Source organism: Nerophis lumbriciformis, linkage group LG14 (assembly GCF_033978685.3).
Source record: "Nerophis lumbriciformis linkage group LG14, RoL_Nlum_v2.1, whole genome shotgun sequence".
Lineage (NCBI taxonomy): Eukaryota > Metazoa > Chordata > Actinopteri > Syngnathiformes > Syngnathidae > Nerophis > Nerophis lumbriciformis.
Window position 1 is genome coordinate 24,376,270 of NC_084561.2, and position 13,422 is coordinate 24,389,691.

Below are 13,422 nucleotides of genomic sequence, written 5' to 3' on the forward strand. Positions count from 1 at the left end.
CGACACCAGGGAGCGCAAGTGGCCCATGAGTCTAAACATGGACTTAAGACTCTACTTTCTAATTGACAGTGTCAGGATGTGTCCATAAAAAAAGTGAGTAGTCCTTTTGGCACTTTATTCAAATGTTCATAATCTTAAATACGTGTATTTACTGTGTTTATTGTTGTTGTTGCAGTGGTTTAGTGACTGTTTGACATCCCATGAACAAGCTAATGGCTAACTTATTAGCTACCCATAGCAATACTTGCTGCCATGACATTTCGATTTATGTGTTCAGAACTCTATCAGACCGGTTTTTTAATGACTGTTTGACATCCCATGAACAAGCCAATTGCTATCTTATTAGCGAGATGTCATGTATTGGTTACTTAGGTCAGAGGACAATAGCGGAACCATTTTAAGGGGAACTTAAGGGCGGGGGACACAGGATATGATGACATGTGTTATGTGTTGGACACCAGGAAGTGGAATAAGTAAGAGCGGGAATGAAAGGCAGAAAAAGAACAATAAGCTTTCTTGATATATTATTGAGCTTTGAGTGCACTAACTCAGTGTTTTTCAACCTTTTTGGAGCCGAGGCACATTTTTGTTCATTGAAAAAATGTGGAGGCACACCATCAGCAGAAAACATTAAAAATGTAAACTCGGTAGTTGATACTGACAGTAAAAAGTCATTGTTGCAATTGTTGGATATGAATTTAAACCATAACCAAGCATGCATCACTATAGCTCTTGTCTCAAAGTAGGTGTACTGTCACGATCTGTCACATCACGCCGTGACTTATTTGGAGTTTTTTGGTGTTTTCCCCGTGTGTAGTGTTTTAGTTCTTGTCTTGCGCTCCTATTTTGGTGGCTTTTCCTCTTGCTGGTATTTTCCTGTAGCAGTTTCATGTCTTCCTTGAACGCTATTCCCCGCACCTGCTTTGTTTTCGCTATTAAGACTATTTAAGTTGTGCGGACACTATCCTTTGTGGGGACATTGTTGATTGTCATCTCATTTACGGATGTACTTTGTGGACGCCGTCTGCTCCACACTCCGTAAGTCTTTGCTGTCGTCCAGCATTCTGTTTTTGTTTACTTTGCAGCCAATTCAGTTTTCGTTTCGTTTTGCATAGCCATCCCTAAGCTGCAATGCCTTTTCTTAGCGGCACTCGCCTTCTGTTTATTTTTGGTTTAAGCATTAGATACCTTTTTACCTGCACACTGCCTCCCGCATATTGTGATCACGACAAACCATGTTCCTGACATCTACAAGGCAATTAGCTACCTGCTGCCACCTACTGATATGAAATAGTATTACATGGTTACTCTGCCGAGCTCTAGACAGCACCGACACTCAACGACGGCACATTTGCGGATTATAATTACTAGTTTGCAAAAAATATTTTTAACCCAATTAGGTGAAATTACATAATCTCCCACGGCACACCAACCTGTATCTCACGGCACACTAGTGTGCCGCGCGGCACAGTGGTTGAAAAACACTGCACTAACTAATAAGTGACAAGTTGGGCACACAACACTACCCATAGCAATATTTGCTAGCATAACATTTTGATTTAAATGTTCGACCCCCCCCAAAAAAGGGACAAGTGGTAGAAAATGGATGGATCGAATGTTCAGAACTCTATCAGACGTTTTTTTTTTATTGTCTGCTATGTACACTGTAAGCTTGGTTGTTTAGTGTTGGTGCATTATGTTGAACATTTATATAGCTAATTGTTAGCTCTTGACCAGCAGATCGATGCTTATATTTTTATTACACAATGTGGTCACTTTTAGTTGCTTTTATTATAATGAGTGCTTGTGCTTATCATTATTTGTATACGTTTATTCTCTTTGTGGAAAAGCACACAACACACACATCTACGTAACAGACAACACAGACATTACTCCTCTTAACATACAATTGCAGTACAGACACGACATCCTGAAGTGATCTGCTACCCAGTTACAGTACAATTTAACACATTTAACACATCTGAGCTCTTTTTTTTTAATTGAGTATGGCCACAAAATAACACACCATATATAAGTTGTTAATATAGGTCAGTGCTTTTGTATTATGGCTTATTTTGTATGTATATGATATTTGTATACATTAATTTTCTCCGATTTCTAAGCCAAGAAACTTAAGAAGAAAGTCCCAAATAAGGGATTGGAGGGAGTGAGGACTGAGGAATCACCAATTGCAAGATAGTTGATCCATGACCTGACTGCCAGAGTTGGTATAGATGATCATTTCCCACTGTGGTAAGTCATTCTTTTTTTTATTATTATTTGTCTCACTTTGACTACGTACTAATGTAGGTCATCTATTTAGAAATGAGCAAATTAGCATAAACCGCAAAAGAGAGAATATGTCACAAAGCCTGCATTTGGTGGGTTTTCGAGGAGATGTTAGATGGCTTGTGGCTGCATGCTGACAACAGTGGGGTTTTTCTTGCGAAACTTCAGCTCACGATGCATCTGACACCAGGAACACCACATGCAGAAACATGACGTCATGATGTCCTTACAGATGGAGCCCTGTGAACAACAATCTTTATTATCATTAGGGATGGTACATTCCAAATTTAAACCAATACGATACCAGTTCCCTCGATACTGGTACTTAACGGTACTTTTGTGTGTATTAAGACATTTCAATTTTTTTATTATAAAATCATATTTTTAATGTAACATTTAAAATGAACTGATTATGGCAACTGTGCTGTCCAGTTGTTATATCTTGTTAGGGACCGCAATGTCCCTTTGGGACAGAGGACCCTATTGTATTTTGTGCGTTTTATTCTTTCTTTCTTTATTATTATACCGCCGCTTCTTTCAGCTGTACGTTGACCTCCTTAACATGCTTCAAAACTCACCATATTTGACATGACACACACATCAGGACTAGCGAAAATTGCGATCTAATCAAAAAAACAAACCCTAAAACTCAAAATTGCGCTCTAGCGCCCTGAGGAAAAAACACAGACAAAACTGCTTGTAACTTCCGGTAAGAATGTTGTAGAGACATGAAACAAAAACCTCTATGTAATTCTGACTTAGACCTAGATTTCATACACTGACATCCTTCAGCAAAAATCTACAGGAAGTTTGCAATTCCCCCTTCTAAACAAAATGTTAGTAAAAACAGTCACTTTTGCCTTTTTGAACTGTAATTTGACCCCCTTAACATGCTTCAAAACTCACCAAACTGAACACACACATCAGGACTGGCAAAAATTGCGATCTCATAAAAAAACCCAACCCCAAAACTCAAAATTGTGCTCTAGCGCCCACTAGGAAGAAAACAGACACAACTGCTCCTAGGAAGAAAACTCAGACAAAACTGCCTGTAACTTCCAGTAGGAAGGTCGTAGAGACATGAAACAAAAACCTCTATGTAGGTCTCACTTAGCAGCAAAAATCAACAGGAAGTTTGCAATTCCCCTTTCAAAACAAAAGTTTTGTAAAAACCGGTCACCTAATTTCAAACATTATCTCCTCTGAGCGCGTTTGTCGTTTCGGTTTCAAACTAGCACAGGAGAGAGATTGAACCCTTCTGATTAAAAGTTGACGAAAGAGTTTTAATTACTGCTCCGGTTTGGATTTTATGTGCCGTCAAAGTCGGTCCTGTCCATCGCTGCTTGCAGCTTTAATTTTCTTATTACATTTGTAAGTCACACTTGCAAGTATTATATCGTAGACTTTGCATGCAGTTGCGATTCCAAGGCGTTAGATGTCAGTAGGTGGGTTGCCTAGTGTTGTGTCTGCTTTAGTCTTATGTGGTGCCATAATAAGTGTTTATACTGTAAGTATTGTACTTATTATATACTTGGGGCCTGATCTACTAAGATCCAAATACCACGCAGTAAACAGTGTCTGAAAACTATGAAATTGTGTGTACTGTTAGTGGGTTTGATCTACTAACTGCGCGTACAATTGGAAAGTGGTGCTGACTGCATTATTTAATTAGAAGTTTTTGCATGTACTACGCGCGGCTTTCACCACAGAACACTTAATCCTTTCTTGCACATTCATGTTATCATGATTTGTTTCTACCCATGTTTTGCTATGTTTTCAAACATGCAGCTGACATATACAGTATGTACTACCTTTTATGGGCATTTTAGTAGCAATTCTGCAGTGCATTTACAATGAAAACCACTTTTTGTTTCTTTTTTTTTTTAGCTGGCACTTACTGTGAGTGTGCGCTCTGGAGTACAGATGCAAAAAAATGCATATTGCAAGAAGTTTTTTTCATATAGGAGATATGTTAATAACACCAAAATGCATCAATTGATTTTGTTTTAATCAGCCCCTTATGTCATCCAGCAGCTTTAAAATTCTAAAATTATATTGCTGAATAGACGATATGTCTATTATGTTGACATTTTTTAGCTGGCACTTACTGTGAGTGTGCGCTCTGGAGTACAGATGCAAAAAAATGCATATTGCAAGAAGTTTTTTTCATATAGGAGATATGTTTATAACATACAGTATCTTATATGTGAAAAAACTAACCTCATTTAAAAAAACGGCAGACACCAAAATGCATCAATTTAATTTGTTTTAATTAGCCCCTTATGTCATCCAGCAGCTTTACAATTCTAAAATGATATTGCTGAATAGACGATATGTCTAATATGTTGACATTTTTTAGCTGGAACTTACTGCGAGTGTGCGCTCTGGAGTACAGATGCAAAAAAAATGCATATTGCAAGAACTTTTTTTCATATAGGAGATATGTTAACATACAGTATCTTATATGTTAAAAAACTAACCTCATTAAAAAGAAACAGCAGACACCAAAATGCATCAATTGAATTTGTTTTAATTAGACCCTTATGTCATCTAGCAGCTTTAAAATTCTAAAATGATATTGCTGAATAGACGATGTGTCTAATATGTTGACAAGCATACCTAGGACTGAGCTGCAGCGCACCCGTCTCCTTTCTCACAGCCATGTGTCAGTTTGCACATACATTTCAGATGTGATAAATAAAAAACGCAAAATAGTGCTTGCAGTTGAGTTTTAGTCATAATAAATCACACTGCGTTTGCCAATTTATTATGTTTGCATTTTCTCCTCCCAGTATTGTGAACGTTCTGATGATCAGCATATATTTTGCACATTCATGAAGTGAAACGCTGAATGGGTTGCGTTCTTTATTCTGCTCACTAAAGAGACGTAATCTTGCGCACAAGTTCTATCAAGTGTGCACCTGTTTTAATACACGCAGACCTCTAGTAGCTCAGGCCCTTATTGTTAGATTGTAACATGCATCTTAGTTGTATTTTTTATTAACAAAATTGGAGGTATTGAAATCACCATATAAAACCATTAATGCTAATCAGTAGCATGTATGTAGCAAAGCCAATTTAAATTAGCATTGAGCTAGCGTATTTTGGAAAAGTGGAGCCTTACTTTACGTTCAAGTGTTTAAGCATGCTTACATTGTTGTAACTTAGTGCCAGTTTGACTGAGTCTGCTCTGAATGTGGCTTTTCTGTGGATAAGACCAACGGACTTCCTATAAGAATAGCAAATTCAGTCCCCATCTCTATTTATGATTTGTGATCTTATCGTTGTGTTTCTTCTTTGCATCGATGTACAGTAAGAAAGCAGATAGTTTCTGATAAGCGTCCGTGTCTTTGTGCTGGTTTTACGTAACCTGTTCTTGCATTGAAACCAAATGAATACCATGACATAATACGATGCAGTATACCTTGACACCAAATCTGTTGCGAATACCAACTCGAAGACCCAACGCTGCAGGGGGCGCAAACAGAGGGATCCCACAAGCGGTCAAGGCAGCAGGGCTGAGTATGTCGCACAATGGGAGACATCGGTTCTGTCCGAATTTTCCTGCAACCGAGCAGGCCAGACAAGGGCAGCAAAAGAAACCATAGCAGCCTGAAAGACACATAAAGACTGTTTTAATGGAGTCAATACATTTGAGGACTGTTTCCACCAAGCAGTGCGTGTGAACCTGAATGTTCATTTTCTCTGTACATGCTTTGTGTTTGTGTACTAGTCCACCATTGGCCCAAAGTCAGCTAGAATAAGCTCCAGCTCCCTGTGACCATGAACAGGATGCAGGGTTTGTGTGTACAGTACACCATGGAAGTGTGCACGCATGACAATAGTCATATCTGTGTTAGCTATATGTGTGACATCATAGCAGTGCAACAAATTAGAACCAGTCAATAAATAAGATGAAAAAGAATGTGTGACAACTAGTGCTACCTTAAAGGCCTACTGAAACCCACTACTACCGACCACGCAGTCTGATAGTTTATATATCAATGATGAAATCTTAACATTGCAACACATGCCAATACGGCGGGGTTAGCTTACTAAAGTGCAATTTTAAATTTCGCGCAAAATATCCTGCTGAAAACGTCTCGGTATGATGACGCCGGCACGTGACGTCACGGATTGTAGAGATCATTTTGGGACAGCATGGTGGCCAGCTATTAAGTCGTCTGTTTTCATCGCAAAATTCCACAGTATTCTGGACATCTGTGTTGGTGAATTTTTTGCAATTTGTTCAATGAACAATGGAGACAGCAAAGAAGAAAGCTGTAGGTGGGAAGCGGTGTATTGCGGCCGGTGGCTGCAGCAACACAAACACAGCCGGTGTTTCATTGTTTACATTCCCGAAAGATGACAATCAATCTTTATCATTGGCCTGTGGAGAACTGGGACAACAGAGACTCTTACCAGGAGGACTTTGAGTTGGATGCGCAGACGCGGTACCATGAGTACGCATGCAGCTGCGGCTTCCAAACATTTGATCGCTTGCCGGTACGTGCATGTCACGTACGTAACTTTGGGGACTTTCGGGAAATATATGTGCTGTATGAACTTTGGGGAGGTGAACGGTACTTTGGGCTGTGGGATTGAGTGTGTTGTGCAGGTGTTTGAGTTGTATTGGCGGGTTATATGGACGGGAGGGGGGAGGTGTTTGTTATGCGGGATTAATTTGTGGCATATTAAATATAAGCCTGGTTGTGTTGTGGCTAATAGAGTATATATATGTCTTGTGTTTATTTACTGTTTTAGTCATTCCCAGCTGAATATCTGGTCCCACCCACCTCTCACAGCATCTCCCCTATCTGAATCGCTCCCACTGCCCTCTAGTCCTTCACTCTCACTTTCCTCATCCACGAATCTTTCATCCTCGCTCAAATTAATGGGGAAATCGTCGCTTTCTCGGTCCGAATCGCTCTCGCTGCTGGTGGCCATGATTGTAAACAATGTGCAGATGTGAGGAGCTCTACAACCTGTGACGTCACGCTACTCGACTGCTACTTCCGGTACAGGCAAGGCTTTTTATCAGCGACCAAAAGTTGCGAACTTTATCGTCTATGTTCTCTACTAAATCCTTTCAGCAAAAATATGGCAATATCGCGAAATTATCAAGTATGACACATAGAATGGACCTGCTATCCCCGTTTAAATAAGAAAATCGCATTTCAGTAGGCCTTTAAAGGAAACCTATTTTTCTTACCTATTGGTACTTGTTTTTATGTATTTGAGATCTGCATAAGTCCAAAAAATGTGACATCAGACCATGGAGGATTGGCAAAGATATTTATAAAACAATCTTGCCTTCCTTCATACTTCCTCCAAACGAGCCGTTTGGAATTTGCCCCATTTGTGAAGTTTTTCCAATTGGTGATGTCAGCGAAAATATCCATGTATGGTCCGCTATTGTAGTCTGACATTGTAGTCAATAAGGTCCTTGTTTTTTCTCCATCCTTTTGTTGTGGAGCAGACTGGCCCGTACATGCACATGTATCCTTTGCTGTTGCCATTTCTAATACAAAATTTTAGACAACTTATATCTGACAGTAGAGTCAATGTTGAAGGGCTGAACACTACAACGTGGCTGACGGGGAGTCGAAGTGGAGGCACGCAAATAAGACCACCCACAAAACTAAAGAGACAGTCAGAAAGTGATTTGAAGATGGTCTGTAAAACATTATCAATGCGAAATGTTGATCAAATAACTACAATTACATGTTCTGTAGGCCACAAGGAAGTATTTTAAATGTAGAAAAAAAATATCATAACACGACCCCTTTTAAAATATGACGTTTTTGTCATGTGCTCTGACAAGAACTAATCAGAAGATGACAATTAGGCGTGTGCCGATCCGATATTGATATCGGTATTGACCCGATATCAGCAAAAATATATATCATATTGGGTTGTATTTAAAATCTCTGATGGGAGTTAACAGCTAGTTAACATCTAAATGTCCTCCATTGAGCACACAAGGTTAGTCTTTTCTTGTATTACTATGGTCAAAAAGGTACAAAAAGTTAAACATGGTAAGCTATAGATAGGAGCTAGCAGCTACACAACAGCTAAGCACACAATAGCATACGAGCTAGAAATACACAATAAGTGTCCTTAATTGAACAATATTGCAGTCTAAAACACAAACAAGTATCAAGTAATAATAGTTGCATATTACATACAGATACGAAGTCTCCAAGTTAAGTTAAAGTTAAAGTACCAATGATTGTCACACACACACTAGGTGTGGTGAAATTTGTCCTCTACATTTGACCCATCCCCTTGTTCACCCTCTGGGAGGTAAGGGGAGCAGTGGGCGTGGGCAGAAGCGAATTAGAAAGTATGAAGTAACAAACGTGTCTGTATAATTCAAACGTACTGCATCATGAAATTAATTTAATGAATTATTGTGGCTTGTAAACACTAGGTGTTGCCGAACAAAATGACCTCTAATTCAATTAAACGACAGCATAAATCCATTCCGGATGGTTAATAATGAATAGGTTATGTTTTTCATACCTACGTTGGTCTCTTCAGCAATTTCATTTATCAAGTATTTTCTAAAAAATCCCCACTACAAAATATTACAATTATACATGATTGTATCGGCTCACTGTCTGTATCGGCCAAAATTGAAGGCTCCAATATCGTGTATCATGATAAAGTTGTCGTTGACACGCCTAATAACAGTGAATTCAGTCTGCTGTTACTTGGAATTTACTGTATGAGGTGTGTCAGAAAGATCCCAGGACTGGTGTTACAAAACCCGAACTAGAAGTTTCCCCCTTCTAATGAATCCCCCCTGAAGTCTGAAACACTTTCCCAGCCCTCTCTGTAATGCCCCTTGCTCTCCTGAAAGGATTCTTCCTGCCTCTGACAAATATCTTAAGTCAACAATAAACACAAATGCTTAAAGTTGTATACAGGGAATTACTTTTGAGTAATGAGACTATACATATTATATTTTCAATTCTGGTATGGAGGGATGAGTTTGACCTTGACTCAAATGGCAAAATGAGAATTTGGGTTCTCTTATCTGCATTTGAATGCAAATTTGCAGCAAAATGCAATGTGTTCCCCGACTTGAAGTACTGGCAAGCAAACAAAGCACAATAATGAAGGTTTTCCAGCAAAGCCTGTATTTAAAGTACCGGTAGCTTTTTAGGCACTGTATAGGGAGACAGTGTGGAATGGTAGGAGTATGGTATGTCCCCCACCCCACCCCCACAAAATTAGCTACTATACCGTCCTAACATCACCACTAGGTGGAAACAGTTGTTGTCATAAAGTAATAGAACACTGAAACATAACTGTGACAATTGTGCACAAAGTGTAGGAAGTTGTCCTTACAAGAGCATGAATCTTGACAACAGTCAAAAATCCCAGTGTTCCAGGTGGTCAAAGCCGGTTTTCCTGACATGCTGAATGATCAAACAAGACAAGTGAACAAGTTAATAACAAGTACAGTATCTCAACATTCATACCCAGATCCAGATAATCATTTCAAATTCACTTTTGCTTCTTCTACTATAAAACCCAAAACCAGCCAAGTTGGCACGTAAATTAAAACGGAATACAATGATTTGCAAATCATTTTCAACTTATATTCAATTGAATAAACTGCAAAGACAAGATATTTAACGTTAGAACTGGTAAACTTTATTTATTTGCAAATATTAGCTGATTTGGAATTTGATGCCTGCAACATGTTTCAAAAAAGCTGGCACAAGTGGAAAGTTGAGGAATGCTCATCAAACACTTATTTGGAACATCCCACAGGTGAACAGGCTAATTGGGAACAGGTGGGTACCTTAATTGGGTATAAAAGCAGCTTCCATGAAATGCTCAGTCATTCACAAACAAGGATGGGGCGAGGGTCACCACTTTGTGAACAAATGCGTGAGCAAATTGTCAAACAGTTTTAGAACAACATTTCTCAATGAGCTACTGCAAGGAATTTAGGGATTTCACCATCTATTGTCCCTAATATCATCAAAAGATGCAGAGAATCTGGAGAAATCACTGCACGTAAGCGGCAAGGCCGGAAACCAACATTGAATGCCCATGACCTTCGATACCTCAGGTGGTACTGCATCAAAAACCGACATCAGTGTTTAAAGGATATCACCACATGGGCTCAGGAACACTTTAGAAAACCACTGTCAGTAACTACAGTTTGTGGCTACATCTGTAAGTGCAAGTTAAAACTCTACTATGCAAAGCTAAAGCCATTTATCAACAACACCCAGAAACGCCGCCGGCTTCGCTGGGCCCAAGCTCATCTAAGATGAACTGATGCAAAGTGGAAAAGTGTTCTGGGTTCTTTTGAGTCCACATTTCAAATTGTTTTTGAAAACTGTGGACGTCGTGTCCTCTGGACCAAAGAGGAAAAGAACCATCCGGATTGTTATAGGTGCAAAGTTCAAAAGCCAGCATTTGTGATGGTATGGGGGTGTATTAGTGCCCAAGGCATGGGTAACTTACACATCTGTGAAGGCACCATTAATGCTAAAAGGTACATACAAGTTTTGGAGCAACATATGTTTCCATTCAAGCAACGTCTTTTTCATGGACGCCCCTGCTTATTTCAGCAAGACAATGCCAAGCCACATTCTGCACATGTTACAACAGTGTGGTAAAAGAGTGCTGGTACTAGACTGGCCTAGCTGTAGTCCAGGCCTGTCTCCCATTGAAAATGTGTGGCGCATTATGAAGCCTAAAATACCACAACGGAGACCCCGGACTGTTGAACAACTTAAGCTGTACATCAAGCAAGAATGGGAAATAATTCCACCTGAAAAGCTTCAAACATTGGTCTCATCAGTTCCTAAACGTTTACCGAGTGTTGTTAAAAGGAAAGGCCATGTAACACAGTGGGGAAAATGTTTTTGTAATGTGTTGTTGCCATTAAATTCTAAGTTAATGGTTATTTGCAAAAAACAATTACGTTTCTCAGTTCGAACATTAAAATCTTGTCTTTGCAGTCTATTCAACTGAATATAAGTTGAAAAGGATTTGCAAATCATTGTATTCTGTTTTTATTTACGATTTACACAACGTGCCAACTTCACTGGATATTTGACTTGCAGCAGGTCCCTGACTTTCCATGGTTAAGAGATGTTCAGTAGACTGTGCACAATATTAGTTTTATATCAGCAACATTTCACCCCTTTGTTTGTCATTGTCAGTCATCATCTTTCATGTTTTTTTTACTACTATATTTATTTATTCATCCTTTTACACTTGCCTTATTTATATAATATAATTGACTATCTTTATATTTGTGTATTTATTTAGTTTGTATTGTGTTTTTTTTACTGTTGTATGTTTTTATTCATTCATTTATACCCACCTAATTTATTCAATACAATTTCTTATCTATTCATTGTGTTTTAAATTAATTTAATATAATTATTATCTATTCATTGTGTATCTATTTACTTTTATTTGTGTTCATTGTATTGTTATTTAGGGGCAGCACGGTGGGAGAGGGGTTAGTGCATCTGCCTCACAATACGAAGGTCCTGAGTAGTCTTGGGTTCAATCCCGGGCTCGGGATCTTTCTGTGTGGAGTTTGCATGTTCTCCCCGTGACTGCGTGGGTTCCCTCCGGGTACTCCGGCTTCCTCCCACCTCCAAAAACATGCACCTGGGGATAGGTTGATTGGCAACACTAAATTGGCCCTAGTGTGTGAATGTGAGTGTGAATGTTGTCTGTCTATCTGTGTTGGCCCTGCGATGAGGTGGCGACTTGTCCAGGGTGTACTCCCCCTTCCGCCCGATTGTAGCTGAGATAGGCTCCAGCGCCCCCCGCGACCCCAAAGGGAATAAGCGGTAGAAAATGGATGGATGGATGGGTATTGTTATTTATGCTTATTTATTTATTATTATTACTATTAAACATGTATTTGCTAATGTATACATTAATTTACTAGTTTTACTTTTTCCCCCTTGACTTTTCACAGTCTTTATTGTTTTTCTCTCCCTATTGGAAAATGTAGATATTTAAAAACAGAAAGTGAATGTTGACTTGTCTTGTGCAAGTGTAAACATGTGATGGTCCTCAATGTAACTTGTTAAACTTTGTTAAAACCATTACCATCATTGAAATGATGACATCAACATTTGTCATATACTGGATTATTTCAGTTAAAAGCTTTTGTTGTGTTGCTCAATATTTTGAGATGTGCCTAGGACATAATCTGTAGCTCTCAAGCCGACTTTCCCCCGAGAATGATAAATTGTCTGTTGTGTTTGATACGGACAGCAAAATCATGTTTGAAAATCCATTAACTATAATGTTGTTGGTTAAAAATACTTTTGCATTACTATTTGTAAAAAAAAAAATAAAAAAAAAAGAAAGGCCTGCATATAAACAAACATCTCTGGTTATATCAGATAAATTACCATTCTCAATTTGTTTTGTTTTTTACAAAAAAACATTGCAACGTTTCTTACCTGGTTGAGCTTGCGTCTTATCACCGTGGAAAGCTAGAAAGAAGAACAACTAGTCTGGGGATGTTGTCCAACAAACAGATTGCCTAAAATGCTGCAGAACCTGAACGCACGCTTGACATTTTGAAAAGAGTCCATTTGTTTTGTCATGCAGGTGTGTCGAAAGACTCACAATACGAAGGTCTTAAACGCTTGCAACATGTTAGACATGCCAACGCCCTTGCAGCAGGGATGTGCGTGTCATGATAAAATGTTTTAAAAGATATCTTGTAACAATAACGTAAAATAAACATTACCATTACCATTTGTCTATTAAACTGTAATGAATTAATGTTTCATACCATTACAATCATTCTTTAACACCTAATTTTTTTTAAATCACAAAATTTGTATATTTTCTGATCATATACATGGTAGAAAGCAGATACAAGGCTGCCGCAAGCCTTTCCTATCTGATTAGAGAGCAAGCACATTTCCAGTTTTAGTGCACTGGGCTTAGTAGTCTAAGTGCAATGGATGAATACAGGGTAGAAAACAGTAGTTTTATGAAGTGATGTAATAATAATGCACATGCAGCATTTATCTTGGAGGGTAGAATTCTACAATATTTCCTTCCAGCTGCTTCTCCGTCAAACACACCATCAGCAGATTTCCCATGTTTTCATGGAAAAAT

At 38.7% G+C, this 13,422-nt stretch overlaps 1 protein-coding gene across 1 annotated transcript; it reads right to left on the reverse strand.

The window, feature by feature from the left end:
- Positions 1-1,816: 1,816 nt before the first annotated feature.
- Positions 1,817-12,909, reverse strand: LOC133616777 (cornifelin-like). The gene is made up of 4 exons (XM_061976362.2): positions 12,753-12,909; positions 9,646-9,716; positions 5,714-5,901; positions 1,817-2,529 (listed from the first exon to the last, which is right to left on the reverse strand). The coding sequence occupies exons 2-4, from the start codon at positions 9,713-9,715 to the stop codon at positions 2,401-2,403; spliced, it is 387 nt and encodes a 128-aa protein (XP_061832346.1). The 5' UTR covers position 9,716; positions 12,753-12,909; the 3' UTR covers positions 1,817-2,400.
- Positions 12,910-13,422: the final 513 nt, after the last annotated feature.